Here is a 15410-nt window from a genome sequence, read left to right on the forward strand (position 1 = left end):
CAGGATCTGGGACTGATTTACCTTCGTGACCACCCCCCCCCCCCATCATGCCTAGCACCGACCCAGGCTCTGAAGTCAGCCATGAGGGTTTGTAGCACGTGGACAGTGTTAGCAGGCCTGACAGATACAGAGTCACGGGAGGCTTGACAGGATGTAATGTCCTTGAGTACGGGCAGAAGGAAGGACTGACTGTCCCACATGTGCTCAGGGGTGTGCTTTGGTGCAGCCCTTTTGCAGGACCGATGAATGGCTGTTAGTCGCTCTGGGCACGCATCGAACCCCGGGGTGTCTGGGGTGCGGCAGGAGACTCAGGCCATTGATGCTTAAGACCCGGATATTCTAAATTGGAGGGGGTGCGTGTGACCCCATAGGGTCCACATAGCCGAATGGGTGGCCACACCAGGATGGAGGTGCCCGTCTGCGCTCCCCCCCAGCTTTATTCTCCTCCCGGAGTACCACACCACCTCTTTCTCCCAAAGAGCCTCATTGTTTCTGAAGCTCCCTGTAAAAAAAAAAAGGTTGAAGTCCACCCATTCAAGGTGCTGTCTCATCATTTGTCTAATCGGGAGTTGCATTCCTGAGCCGCAGACCTCTTTTCAGAATTTGCCTAGTTGAGATGTCACTTCCCTGACAGTGAGGCTCTTAGGCTCAGCGAGAAAATCACCATGTGCTCCCAGCGCCCCCCCTCCCCTCCCCCCCGCCCCTTTCTCAAATTTTCCCTAACAATTAACGCCACACTAACTTTGACACCCTTTTTCCTTGTTTGGCTTTGTAAACCCTGGTCCCTTTTTCTATTAATTCCAGACATTAATATTTTCTTTCACGCAACTGACGCCATTCACCCGTGAAACCGTTTGAACATTATGTAGCTGTCAGGATGCCTGGGGATTACCCAGTATGCTTTGCCTGTGAGAAAGTGACACCGCCGAGGCCTAGTTTTGAGATGTTTATTTTGAGAGTGCGCTGACAGGCATGAAGGCCCGATCCCAGAGTGGCAATTTCATTTAATTAAAGGCCTCTTTTTATTAGAGTCCCCCCCCCCCCGCTCGCCCCCACACACTTTTTTTTATATATATATATCAGAATGATTGTTAAAGTCTGACTTGCCGGAGGTGTCCCCTTGTACTGTGAGAGGGAGTGGGGGCAGGTGGCTCGCTCACTAGTCACTGTGCCACTAAATGGCTGTGAATGCCTTCCTGTTTTACTGTCCTGTCCGGAGCTGCAAACTAACATGACGTGTGTGTGTGTGTGTGTGTGTGTCCGAGATTAAAATAAAGACCGCTGGACTTCTGCCCCCGTGTCGGCAAACTTAAAATGTGAGTCGAGTGCGTAAGTCTGCATATTTGCGGTTGCATTTCTCGGTCTTCCGGTTCGAAGTCTTGCAAAACTGGAAGGCTCCCCCACCGCCCAGATCATTCTACCTCGGTTCCTCTGTTGAGACTTCTAAACAAGGTAGAAGACCTTGCTGGATAGTGACACCTGTTTCTGTTAAAGAAGGAAGTTGGGGAAGATCGTGTGTTCAGTCATTGCTAATAATGCTGCTGGTAAATAGAAACCCAAAAGAGGAGCTTGAGAGAATAAAAGCTTAATGATCAGTAGTTACAACCTGGTAAATGTTTGCAACAGAGTAGCCGAATTAATTTTTGACCTAATGGTTTTAGACTCTGTAGGCTTGACTTTCTATCAGGAATTCGTGATCGATACATGTCTGGGGGGGCCTGTGTTGGGCACCGTCCACGGCACCTGGGACACATCGGTGGATGAACCGGACTGTGGGTCTTTCGCACTTACTCATGGGTGTCTGTTTCGCAGTTAATTATACTATCCTCATTTCTCCGATCAGATTTTTTTTTTGTCTTTCTTTGTGGCATTATCGGCTGGCCTTCAGTTATGCCCTCACTGCTTCTGCATTCATTCGTGGCTTCTTTATTCATCATTCATGAGGTCTTAATGCACAAGTGTGTCCCAGATATGACCGTCTACTGGCAGGCATGCAAGAGACATGCACAGCACAGAATTCATGGTTTATGTTGACCGGCTATTTTCTTTTTTTTTTTTCTTTTCCTCCCCTCCACTGTTCTGAAAGTGTGGAGGAAGGTTTGTCACAGCCCTTCCTTCTGCTTTGGGTAGAGTGGCTGGAGGGACATTATTCATTCTTTTTGGTGTCTGTTTCAAAGCCCCCTGGGCGGGTCAGGGGTATCTGCCCTGAGGCCAGCTGAGGGCCTGGCTGGTGTGGCATTCAGCAAGGCCAGGGTGAGACAATGTCCCCGGCTTCACTGCAGGTGCAGGAGGCAGCAAAGAAGGGCAACTTTGTCGATTTAATCTCCATGCCCCCCAGTGCCTCCCATCTTCGTTCCCGTTGCCCCATCTTTTGAGCCCGTGGTTCCCGAGATTGATTGATTTATTATGATTATATTCTAAAGTACAGCGTTCTGTCGAGTCAGCCATCTGGCCGGACGTTTGAAAATGGTTTCTTTCCCTTTTCGCCGACTCGCTGCCATTCTTGGGAGGGGCGGGTTTCTCCCCAGGACTCCTGACACCGTGGGCTGGAACGGGTGGATTTTGTCTCTTGCATTTTTGTGGGTAACGGAGCAATGACATGGGATGAAACGAAACAGAAAAAGCTCGAGGAACCCATTGGTGTTCCACCACTAAGGGCAAAGAAGAATCAGTCATTTACCCCAGATTGTTTCTTTTTTTTTTTTTTTTTTTTTTTTTCCCTCTCCTCTCCACCCCTGGGGCCTTCAATCTCTGCACAGGGAGACATTTGTTCTGGGCGTGCTCAGGAAAACGCTTGCAACCAGGAGAGTGTAGAAAGAACCTTTACTTAAGGGAGATCCTAGGCGTTGACGTGCATTTTTAAAAACTGTCTCACTCTCTCTTTTCTTTTTAAAGGTACCAGCGATCCCTATGTGAAATTTAAGCTGAATGGGAAGACGCTGTACAAAAGTAAAGTCATATATAAGAACTTGAATCCAGTATGGGATGAGGTAGTTGTACTTCCCATTCAAAGCCTTGATCAAAAGCTCCGTGTGAAGGTAATCCCAGATGGCTTTCAAGTCTGCTCTTTTATTAAAAACGCTGATGTCTCAGCAATCCTTGCCCCCTTAACAAGTCCACGTCCCCAAATTCTTTTATCATTATTCGGCTCTGGGCAGAAAAACATTCGTGTGCAAGGGATTGTTTGCACACTTCGTTGAAAGCGTGTGTTTTGTTTTCTCGGATCGATGGTGTATACGCCACAGAAAATCAGAGTGAAAATAACATCTCCGTTGATTGTATTTAAGCTTACTGCACGTGGAAGAATTATGACTGTCGGTGCAGTGGCGAAAAGTAGGAAAGCCGTTCTCATTAGGAATAACTTTATACTTAATAGAGCTTTCAGCTACCGGTTGGAAGCACCAATTGCTCTAACATCTGGGTTACAACTGCATGAGTTGAGTGCAGGATAGGGTTGCTAGAGAATATTTAGCAAATTTCTATTTAATTGGCAGATCTGCTCACCGTGGAAAATACTAAATTTTAATGAGAGACCATTTAAACTACAGAGAGTGGTCCATTGTGCATAACATTGGAATGCATATGAGTCCTGCCTTAAGAGTATTTTGTGCTATTGTTTTGGCTGTGGTAGGCAAAGTAGTCAAGTTTGAATAATTCTGATCTCTCCATCAACTTGGCTACATTCCTCGTTAACGGTACTCTGCAGATTAGTTTTTAGATCTAGAAGATTGAATTCAAAATTCCCAGACTATTGCATTTATTGATAATTCGGCAAACTCAGTTGGTTTGCCATATTAATGTGCATTACTGGCTTCTTCGCTCTTTGTAGGTATATGATCGGGATTTAACCACATCTGATTTCATGGGCTCGGCCTCTGTCATTCTCAGAGATCTTGAGCTTAACAGGTATTGTATTTTTACCTTCTAATTGTTATTATGAATTGTAGAGGGAGCTCAACATAAGGTTAAATGGCATCTGTTTAGATCAAATGACAAAAAAAAAATCTGGATAAATGAAAGGGTGCTTTAAAATGTGAATTTTTCTATTTTAGCTTTTAGCTCCCAAACCTAGGAGTCAGACGTTAAATCGTCCACAGTGTGTTCTGGAATGTGTGTTGGAGTTTGAACTGTTAACATTCAGGTTCATTAACCTGCCTAACTTAAAAATAAAACAAGTTATTTAAATTTTATTTGGGCAGTAAGGGGAAAGAAGCCATTAACCAACTGTTGAACAAGGCAATGCCAAACAATTCCCCTGCTCTGAAGATGGCTGTGTTATTTTTACTGAATCGGGTGCTTTGTAAAACTCGTGTCTCACCTTTAGGCAGAGGTAGGAGATGTTTGCCATAAGCTCCCGATGCAGTTTGAAACTATCTGGTACTGCCCCTAAGTGCTAATGTCATTTGTTGCCTTTTGCTTGTAGGACGACTGAACATATTTTAAAATTGGAAGACCCCAACAGTTTAGAAGAAGACATGGGGGTCATTGTGTTAAATTTGAACCTAGGAGTAAAACAGTGCGATTTCAAGAGACATGTGAGTGTAACCCTTTTGTTCATTTCAAAATTCTTCACCGCAATTGTCCTTTGATAACTGGGTTACCAGATGGCTGGCATTTTTTTGGGGGGGGGTAATTATTTTGGGGGGGAAACAAATCATTGTATTGAGATGTAAAGTACCTATTTGTGGTTATGCACATCCTTTCCCTTGGAACCCTGGAAAGAAAATCTTTTAAGGAGTAATCTGTTTTGGCTAGGGATGTGGATAGTGTGGCTGTTATTAAAATGCATATCCTGCTTATGGTTCCCTTGTAACAGATCATCCAAAATATTTTTACTAAGTGGTAAGGTTTCCATTTACTATTTTCTTAGGTACCGGATGACACAGGTATTATTCGGTAATGCAAAGCAGTTCCCGGGATTTAATTATTACATTGTACGTTATTAGGGTGATCAAGTACATATTTGCAGCATTGCAATTTCTTCTGGTGCTTTTTTTGTTTGTTTGTTTGTTTTTAGCTGCCATGTTTTCTGTTGGGAGTAGTTTCGGGAAGATATAAATTTTAATATCCTTCGATCTGTTATTTTCTGTATGTTTCTAGTTAATGTATCGCTTATTGAAGATCTCTCTAACACCAACAAAGCATTGGATTTTACGACGACATGACTGGGCTCTGTTCTTATGAGCAAATAATGTGAATACAAATCATAATCTTATTTTATATTTGGGGATCAGACCTTATAATTCCAAGAATTAAAAGAAGAACAAAAAGCATCTTTGATCGTGACTTATTTGAAAGGCGTTTTTTAAAGCCAACCAAAACACCTGCTTGGAAAAGGACTGAAATGCGTTCAAACAGAAGCATGTTTAGAATTTGATATGGAAATCTGAAGACTGTTTATAAATTAGGCTTCTGCAAGTGCTTCTTGAATTGAGTCAGTAGGGTCGATGTCTTCATTTTGACACCACCTTTGCTCGTAGATGGAATTTTTTTTCATGGTGAAAATCACGACTGATTTACAAGGAAACTCACAGAAGATAGCACAAAGCAGTAGTGAAGCTGAACAGTGATTTTTCAGTTGCCAGAGAGCCCACAAAATAGTTGCTGTTTTTAATTCGGATTCTTAGGAGAGTTTACTCGACAGTAATTGGGGGAAAAAAACCCTTCCCATATATTATTATTTTTTAAAAGAAATGGTACTTTTAAAACTCGGATCTTAAATTGATGTTGAAAATATCAATTTTTCAACTCAACATAATATAGCTTTTTTTTTTTCAACTCAACATAATATAGCCTCTCTTAGCCTAGACAGTATTGCTGCTGGATTCATTGTCATGTGCTAATAGGTGACTGGTTCCTTGAGCTGGATGCCCTCAAAAAGAACATACAATATAAATAAGCATCATCTGCCACAGGAGTGAGCTATTCCTGGCTGCTATGTTCTGAAACTTCTCTTACATATTTAAGTGGGGTTTGCAAAGTTGGATAACTTCTCATGAAAATAGCTGCCGATTCCCCTATTCCTCCTGTGAATTTTCCTGTAGTATATCGGATTATGTTTAGCAGTCCTACCGGCCCTTAAAATACATTTAAATATGGCCCAGATTTGCAGTTTTAATTTCCAATGACGGAGCTATTCATCCTCGATGCTGCCTGAAGTTTCTTTTGTAAAACCTCTCAAAGGGTATGTTTTCAGAGTCGTAAATGTAGCCACACTCGTCATCTTACTGAGTTTGGTCCTTTTCTCCTTAGACCCACCACATCCTGTCTTCAAAAGTTTGCCAGCCTGCCTGCTCATGTGCTTTCTCATTTTCTTTATTCTTTGCTTATCTGGCAGAGGTGTAGGATAAAATATATTTCTTGTCTACATATTTTATGGGATATTATAATATAGAAAGCCCTGCCCACTCTCATTTGTTCTGATCAGTAGTTTCATTTTTTTCTGTTTGTGTACTTGATCAAAATACACCCAAGAAAGGAATAATCTTTCCTGGGCCCTGTGTGGTTACTCGGCTTATGCAGTTTATATTGGGGGGCTCTTTGGATAGAATAGGTATCAGAAAACATTCGTTCTTTTCATTCAGTGAAAATCCATTTTTATATTGGGTTTTTATTATTTAAAAAAATTTTTTTTACATTTATTTAGTTTTGATAGAGACAGAGCACAAGTGGGGGAGGGGCAGAGAGAGAAGGCGACGCAGAATCCAAAAAGCAGGCTCCAGGCTCTAAGCTGTCAGCACAGAGCCTGACGCGGGGACCGAACCCACAAACTGTGAGATCGTGACCAAAGCCGAAGTCGGACGCCTGACCGACTGAGCCACCCAGGCGCCCCTATATTGGGTTTTTAAATGGGAATAACTAACACTGAAGCCTGGAAAGACAATAGATCATTTGACTGGGAATCAGTTTGTTTGTAAATTTCCATCACGACTGTCTTTGTCACTTTGGATTCCAGGCTGACAACAATCTGAACTTGAGCAAAGTGACTACAAACTGACGCTCATGTCCAGAGATTTAAGGATTGTATGTAGGCATGGTACAGTTGGAAGGCTGATGAACCTGCTGTCTGCTTCTTTTTCTTGGCAAAAATAGGATTCTAGTTCGAATTGTGGGCTCAGTCAGCAGACTTGCCTGGGTTTGAATCCCAGCTCCGCTCCTTTCTAGCTTCGAGAAATTAAGCGATCAGGTCACATTCGCAGAATTACTTAACCTCGCAGCTACAATTCCCTCATGTGTGAAACGGGGATAAAAAAAGTATCTCACAGGACTGTGACGTTGGAGATTATCAAATGTAGTGTCTGGCATGGGGTCAGTTGTCAATACTTGGTAGTTCTTCGGACTGTAGTAAGCAGACAGGCATATTCACTTTCCATTAATTTCCTCATCTCTTTTGTTGATCTTTTATGATCATTAACGCATCAAATGAATTCTAGGTCAGAGGGTCCTAAATAGCCATGCATACCTATAGACAGGAATTGATTTTGGTGCTTGTTTTGGTGCTTTGATTTTGTACTGATCATGTTTTTCAGTACAGTGCTGGGAAAATAGCAAAAGAACTGATTTTAATACCCATATGGCAGTATCTGTGACCCTGCATCATGAGCTAGATGTTGAACTCCCAGTTTCACTAAGGGAAGTTTTTTTTTAATAAAGAATATTTTCAAGTTGTTTCTGGACCCCTGTTTCTGGTTGCTGGTCACCAGAATGTAAGAGGATTTCCCCCCAAAGACCATTTATTTTCTGGTTTCTAACTTACGGGGAAGATGTATTGTCAAAGTGGATAGGTCATTCGCCTAAAGGTATTTTTTTCTTTAAGCATAATAGCGAACGTGGTCTGCTCGATTAGATTCATAATTGCATTGTAATCTGCCAAATTTATCCAAGTTTTAACATCCAGTTAGCTGGTTAACCAGCCAGAGTAGAGGCTCACCGTACTGGACGGTGACGGGGGTAATGAGAGGATTTTGCCAGGAAGGAATTTTAATTGTAGATGAAATTCAGCAACCTTAGCATGACAAATGAGAGATCAAAAGAGAACAGTGGTGATGTTACTTGCTGTTCAGAAAATTTGTTCTTCCCTCCCTCGGTGCTGTATTAGCCTGTTTTTTTTTTTGTTTTTTTTGTTTTTTTTTAATTGTGCAGCAGTGGCTTAGATTTGTTTTCCTATTTTTTGAATATTGAGGCTTGATCAGGGGGGATAAATGGAATGATTGTTTTTAATATCAAAAAGTATGGAAACTTAAATATTCATGAACACTGTCCATGAACTTCTTAAACATTTTCGTAATACTATGAGAATATTTCCAGTAGGGGAAGTCTGCCTTTCCAATTTGCGTTTAGAGGTGAAATTACAGAGTTTTGAGGCAATTAAAAACATTCTAAGGATGGAGATCCTTCTCATAACTAAGAACCGATACTTCTAAAGATTGAGCAGTATTTGTACGTCCTTGTCTTTTCATTACTGAACACTGTGGGAAAATCCTGTAACACAACCACAGAAATGTGAGTTTTCTGTTTCTGTTTTGTTGCTCCAACGTGTTTTCTGTGACCTCGGAACGTGGGTGTTAGTTGTTTGAAGATAGTCCGCGCCATCTAACTGATCACAGAATTGTCATTAACGATTCTATTTCTCTCTTTCATTTTGCCATTTTTTCACCATCCAATGGACTCAATCCCCAGCGTTGGTCAAACCGGAAGCGGCTGAGTGCCAGCAAGGTAAATATAGTTGTTTTCTTTTTTATGGCATTTGGCGAAACGTTCATCTTTGTTGCAAGCACAGAGGTATACGTGATTGGTATTAACCAACTTTTACGTATAACAGCATTCTCTTCCTCTCACTGTGGCTATGAATAAGAAGGAAACAACCTCCCTTTTACATTTCGTTTAATAAGGGCATAGCCAGATGTTTGAACTTATATACTTGTTTTAGTGGTGACATTTTATAGGTGCCAGCCACGTTAGAACGTTCCACTTCATTAAGCCTGGATTATTTGGAGTGTAGCACAGTTAGGGTTAGTCCTTTAGGAAGTTATATACCATCAGATGGAAACTAGCTTTGGTGTTGTAGGGGCAATGAAAAGATTAATTGAGAGGGATAGGTGGTATCTTTTATAAATCTCTTTTATATTACTCTTATTTTAACTGTTTATTACCTTTGCTGCTGAGAGTTTCTTGAAAGATTTCTTCATGATGTACTGGTGATTTTTTTTTTTTTACATTGTTAGTATCGTTTTAAGCAATTATAAACTGCCGTCCAATTTGTAAAAGGTCTACGTGTATCAAGGTAGGAAGGCATTATTCATTTATCTGGTTATTAAATTAATACATTGCAATCCAGTGATTAAATGGCAAAATTGGTGTGAGCATAAACACAACCAAAAAGGTATTTGTAACTTAATTTAGCTCCTCTGCTACTTTCTTTAAGTTTATTTATTATTTATTTATTTATTAAAGTTTATTTTATGTTGAGAGAGACAGAGATAGCGTGAGTACAGAGGGGGCAGAGAGAGAAAGAAGAAAGAGAGAGAGAGAAAGAGAGAGAGAGAGAGAGAGAGAGGGGGAATCGTAAACAGACTCCAAGCTGCCAGCATTGAGCCTGATGCAGGGCTCAAACTCACCGAACCATTAGATCGTGACCTTGGACAAAACCAAGAGTCGGATGCCTAAGGGACTGAGACACCCAGACGCCCCTCCTCTGCTCCTTTTAAAGAGAAATAACCAACAAGGAGGTGGCTGTGATGTGTGTGTGAGTGTATGTGTGTGTGTGTGTGTGTGTGTATTTGGCGGATACACCGACCATCTCTGTGTGTACGTTTATTTACACACACACATAAGTGCACAAATCGTATACCAGCTCGAATTTCTTATCTCACCGTACTTGAGTTGTTCAGTTCTGCGTCAAACAAGGCAAATGAAACAGAGATTTTGAGTGTTGGTAAGAGTGTGTGTAGGGGGGAGAGAGAGCAAAAGAATTGTCACCTGACTGGCACTGGTCATTTAGGAGGAATAGCAAACTTTCCAAACCTTGCTTTTTAAAACCCAAAGGAACCAAAGCCTGCCTCTTCTGCGCTGCAGACCCTTTGCATTTTGAACATTTTAAGTATAACTACGATGAGTTTCGTTAACCAGTTCACTTGGTGTACAAGACTCTCTCTCTCTCTGTCTTTTTTTTCTTTTGAAGTAAAATTAAGAGACGATAAATAATAATGTGAAACGGTCTCAGAAAATCCTCCAACTTTTGTCTTCTTCCTTTATAGTCACTAGAGGGTAGAAGATGATCATTTCTTGCCACAGAGGGGAGCCCAGCTCCTGCTCTCCCATATTAAGAGCTTCTGTGACCATCCGAAGCAGTAAAGTTTCCCGGCATGCTTTGGAGAAGCCTGACAAAGCAGTATTTTCTCGTTTATTGATTCTGCTTCTGCACTAAAATACTGGTACTGTACATCAATAACCATCTTTAGTTAGGGAGCTCCGGTCTGTGGAAGAAAACTGGCAGTTTGTGGAAGAACATAAAGGCTAGAAAGAAAAATTGTGAGCTTGGGGAATATTGGAGTCTAGGGAGGACAGGAGAGGTTATGGAAGAATGGCCAAAGGAATGAAGAAGGAGAGAAAAAATGTTGACGGCCTGGATAAAGATATCAAAAATATGAAAGGAACAGTGGATCCTGGAGAGCAGTATTTATATCTGTACTGCAGAGTTGTGTCTGACCACAGCTGCTGTATTCATTTTTTTCTTTTCTTTTTTTTTTTTATCCCTATCATGGTCGTTTCTAGAATTTTGACTTCAGCGCGCTGGGCTCAGGGACTTAATAAATGCCCAGACCCTCCGTGCCTGTGTTTAATAAAACCTTTGATGAATAGAGCTCGTTGAATGCTACTCATCATCTTACATGAGAGATGCGGTTTATATCTTGGTGGAGAATTTCAATTGGCAGGTTAACTTTTCACAGCTTAGAGTTTGCAGGTTTTGGAGAGGAAAGTGAGAGAGCTCCTAATTTCGCTTATGAAATTGAGTCACGTGGAAAATCTGGAGGTCCTGTGATTAACCTTCTGGAAGAGTAGTTAAAATGCCCTGATCAACCTATCTTGGTATTTTTAAACTGTCAGCTGCTTTTTTAGGATTTCTATATTATATTTAAAAATTAGGTAACAGAAGTTTGACATAAAGAAGATTACTCAGCTATGAGTATCTAAAATGTTACCAGTCCTAAGTAATATATTATCTGTAAAATGTTGTTGACTTTTTCACCTCAATCTTATTCTTTTAATGGCTTAACTTTATTTAGATGATTGCTTCTTAAGCCCCGTAAGTTTATAATTTTGCATCCATCCGTAGAGGCCAAGGACGGCAGACTGTCTTGTAAAGTGTTTTCTTACTACGTTGACCTTGACCGTAACGTAGTAAATTTGTAGAGATCGCCTTTAAAAGTAGGTTCAGATTTCTCCCAAAGCCTCTGTTTACCTTCTGATGAGCCTTTTTCACATGAGAATTGAGAATTTGATTTAATAGGGCCTGAATCCGATAACTAGCTCTTTTTAGACATTTATTCTACACAATCTTGGCTGTGAACAGATCTATTTCCAAACCTTCCTCTCTCTTTCTAATGCAGGTAACACTTAACAGAGATAGAAAATTAACAGCAGTGACTTCTCTAATATCAGATAGCTTAATGGGGGGGGGAACCCTGCAAATCACTAACTGTGTTCAGAAATCTGTGTACGTACATCCACACCTACCTGCTTCCCCTGCACTTTCATTTGGGTCTTTGTAGGTCCTGTGGCTGACCACAGTTCTTTATTTACACTTTCTTTTATTTTAGATGCATTTCCCCTGTGATGAGAACCTTGCGGGGTGGGGGTGGAGGGTTTTCGTGCGATTCAGTTTTCAGAAACAGAAAAAAAAAAATGTTTTCCCCACAAAAATATATGCAGGCTCACATAAGCAGATTCTGCGTCCGTTTTAGCCAGTTTGATTTTATCCTCAGTGCACAGGACCCCCGCGCAGGGCTTAGCCCACTTGTAGGGAGAAGCCACCTGGCGGCATGTTAGAGAATGAAGAAGGCACAGGAAGGGCCAGTGGCATCCGTGGTGTCAGGTCAACGCCATCATACCCGCCTGCTCCGTGAAACACAAAACCCGGAAGGGTGAGGGCTTGAAGAGGGCCACTGCCTGCCAATGTCACCCGGCTGTCCCCTGGCTGTCAGCATCCCGACCTGAAGCGTCTGCTGCTTATGTCCCCTCCCACACCTCCTACAAGAAGAAAAAAAAAGAGGGGGGGGACTATTTTGCATAGCCCTTCTTTTGACCACTGTTTCATGCAGTTGTGGGTCCGCGATCGGAGGGAAGAGACGCGACCTGGGCCAGTGTGGCTTTTTTTTTCTTCTGCATGAAATCAGTTGGCCAGTGGTGCCATTTTGGGGGCTGTTCAGCGTCCTCTTCTTCTGTCTTTGTTCCTGTTATTCCAGGGGCTGATAACCACAGGATACGTTTTCTAGGTTCCCCTGCCAGGTGGCTTCCAGCTGGAATTGGTAGGAGACTACAGGGTGGGAGAATTTCCACGGTCATCTCTCCTTTTGCCTTCTATTTCACGTAGGGTCTTCGACACGGGCTGCATTTTTCATTTGCCCTTAGACCTGCTATGGCTTCAGGGTGAGCCTGATCCTGGTATTGACTCTTCTTGCCTGGCCAGTCCCGGGTTTGCAGAAGTTCAGCCCTGACGGCGGAAGCCAGCCCTGTGTCTGTTTTCGCAAGCCATGCTGTAACACAGCGGTGTGCACCTGTGTAGGCGTTGTCTCTAACTGGCAGTGACAGAGTATTGTAGTTGGGACAGAGACCTAGCGGCCTGAAGCCTAAATTCTTACTCTCTGGACCTTGGCAGGGAAAGTTTTTGTCTTCCTCCCACTCCAGCCGGAGGAGGGTTAGGCTGTCCTTTTTTGTTGCTTACCTTAGGTATTCTCAGCGTTGCCTCTTTGGTCTCTCGGCCGTCCCGCACCTGTTCTCTGCACGATATTCCCTCCACCTTCAGTCCCAGGAATGGTTTTCTCTTTCTGGTGGATTCGGATACAGCCTATCAGGCAAAGCCTTTGCTTTTGGCTTTTTTGGGTACTTTTAGAATGGTCATTACTTTGTAAATATCATGAATCACATGATGATGGTTCTGCGTGAATTTAGGTTTTATCCTCCCTGCCTTCTTTCCCTTTTTCTGCTTTCCTTTTTTTCTCCTTTTTGCTCAATCTGTCCCTCTGTTTACTTTATTAAAAAAAATTTTTTTGAGTGTTTATTCATTTTTGAGTGATAGAGAGCATGAGCGGGGGAGGGGCAGAGAGCCAGAGAGGGAGACACAGAATCCAAAGCAGGCTCCAGGCCCTGAGCTGTCAGCACAGAACCCGATGTGGGGCTCGAATTCATGAGCTGTGAGATCATGAAGTGAGCCGAAGTTGGACGCTTAACCGACTGAGCCACCCAGGTGCCCCTCTCCTTCTGTTTACGTCTGACATCTAGGACTTCTGGAAGGTAGTCTCTAAATTTAGGTAACTATCTCTACCTATCTATCTTTCTAATTGAATCTGTCTAATATATTTATATCTCTTTAACCTAATTTACTTGTCTGAATGTCTGTGTCTGTCTCTGCTTGTCTGTCTGTCTATCTATCTGTCATCTATTGGGCATGGGCCCAATGCTGAATATCTTAACCCTGATGCCTCTGCTGCCTTGCTGTGAAGTCAAGGTCAGCATTACCCTGGGCAGAATGATCTCTAGGGATCGTCCTCATTTCTGGGGGCCTCGGTCGTGCTCAGGTAAGGCCCCGGATCTGTTGGCACTCTCAAACCCTGTGTGTGCTCTAGACCAGAAAAACAGAGCCACTGCCTTCCTAAACTTTTCACGTGAGAATCCACTTCAGCCGAAACCTTCTCACTGAGCACGTCCTGAGGATTCACAGATGAACGGGACTTAGCCGTGGTGACTGCCCAGTCAGCGGGAGACTTGAGAGAAGGGAGGGAGGGGTATTCAGAGGGCACGGTCAGACCTTTTCCTAGCCTCCAAGGTGGGCTGAGTGCTGGAGACAGAGCAAGCTTTCAGAGGAGGACTGCAGGGAATCTTAACCAAATGAGAGGGAGGAAGAAGTGAATGGAGATAGGATAGTATAAAATAGTGTGGTCCACGGCAAGTGGTCTGATGTACTTATTATCAGGCTTCAACCAGTTGGGGTTTCAAAATAGAGCAGCATCGGTATCACCTGGAAATTGTTAGAAATGAGAAGTTGTGACCCGCGCCCCCCACGCCTACCCCGCCAACATTTCAGACCTCTTGAATCAGAAACTCTGGGGATGGGGCCCCCCGCAATCTTTCTGTAATCCTTCCAGGGGATTCTGAAGCACGTTTGATTGAGAACCGCGAGGTACGGCAGTCCTGGATAGGGGTGCCCTTGAGGTATTTTATTTTTTATTTGTTTTATTTACTTTATTTGTTTATGTTTTAATTTTTTAAATGTTTGTTTATTATTGAGAGAGACGGAGCACAAGTGGGGGAGGGGCAGAGAGAGAGAGAGAGAGAGAGAGAGAGAGAGACAGAATCCGTATCAAGCTCCAGGCTCTGAGCTCCAATCTGTCAGCCCAGGGCCCAACGCAGGGCTTGAATTCATGAACCATGAGATCCTGACCTGAGCCAAAGTTCGGTACTGAGCCACCCAGGTGCCCTGCCCTTGAAGTATTTTAAGTGAAGGAGAGACACAGAAATATGGAACAGAAAAGGGAAGGCCAGCAGGGTGACACATGTGAATCCAGAAATACTAGATAATGGGTGTTATTACATATGAGCACAACATTTAACTTTGAGCTTCTTAGAGGTTAGGGTGAAAAAGAAAATCTTGTTGAATCACTTTATTTTATTTTATTTATTTTAGAGACAGAACACATGAGTGGGGAGAGGGGCAAAAGGGGGGAGAGAGAGAGAGAGAGAGAGAGGCAGGCGCGGGGGGAGAATCCCAAGCAGGCTCCACGTTTAGCATGGAACCCAACATGGGGCTCAATCCCATGACCCTGGGATCATGACCTGAGCTGAAACCAAGAGTCGGGCACTCAGCCAACTGCTCACCCAGGCTCCCCTTTTCTTTTCTTTTTCAGTGATAGGAAGAAATGCATTAGAAACATTTTCCTGGTCCTAAGCCCTAAGAAGTGGGTATTTATAGACTTGATCGTTTTTTTTTGTTTTTAATCTTAATCTAATTCTTATTTTTAAGTGCAAAAACAGAGCAGTGATACTTTGCAATGAAAAAAAAATGTTAAATCTCCTATAAAACTTTTACAGCTAATATGTCTGTACAACCTACAGATTATTCATTATCCTCGGGACTATAATCTAGTTTTCCCATACAAATATAAATCTCATGGTCCATGTCCACGTGGGAGATT

The 15410-nt window shown here is 42.6% G+C and overlaps 1 protein-coding gene across 11 annotated transcripts in view; it reads left to right on the forward strand.

The window, feature by feature from the left end:
• Positions 1–15410, forward strand: part of MCTP2 (multiple C2 and transmembrane domain containing 2) — a 268029-nt gene that overhangs the window by 91687 nt on the left and 160932 nt on the right. For all 11 annotated transcript variants that reach the window (XR_006218419.1, XR_006218422.1, XR_006218420.1 and 8 more), the window contains exons 5-8: positions 2896–3038; positions 3830–3906; positions 4424–4535; positions 8680–8715. Coding sequence is in view for 4 of the 11 variants with exons in the window: in XM_042988136.1 (XP_042844070.1) it covers positions 2896–3038; positions 3830–3906; positions 4424–4535; positions 8680–8715 (368 nt within the window). In the remaining 7 variants the exon portion in view is untranslated. The remainder of the gene's footprint in view (positions 1–2895; positions 3039–3829; positions 3907–4423; positions 4536–8679; positions 8716–15410) is intronic.

The sequence above is a fragment of the Panthera tigris genome, chromosome B3 (genome assembly GCF_018350195.1).
Source record: "Panthera tigris isolate Pti1 chromosome B3, P.tigris_Pti1_mat1.1, whole genome shotgun sequence".
In the NCBI taxonomy this organism is placed as follows: domain Eukaryota; kingdom Metazoa; phylum Chordata; class Mammalia; order Carnivora; family Felidae; genus Panthera; species Panthera tigris.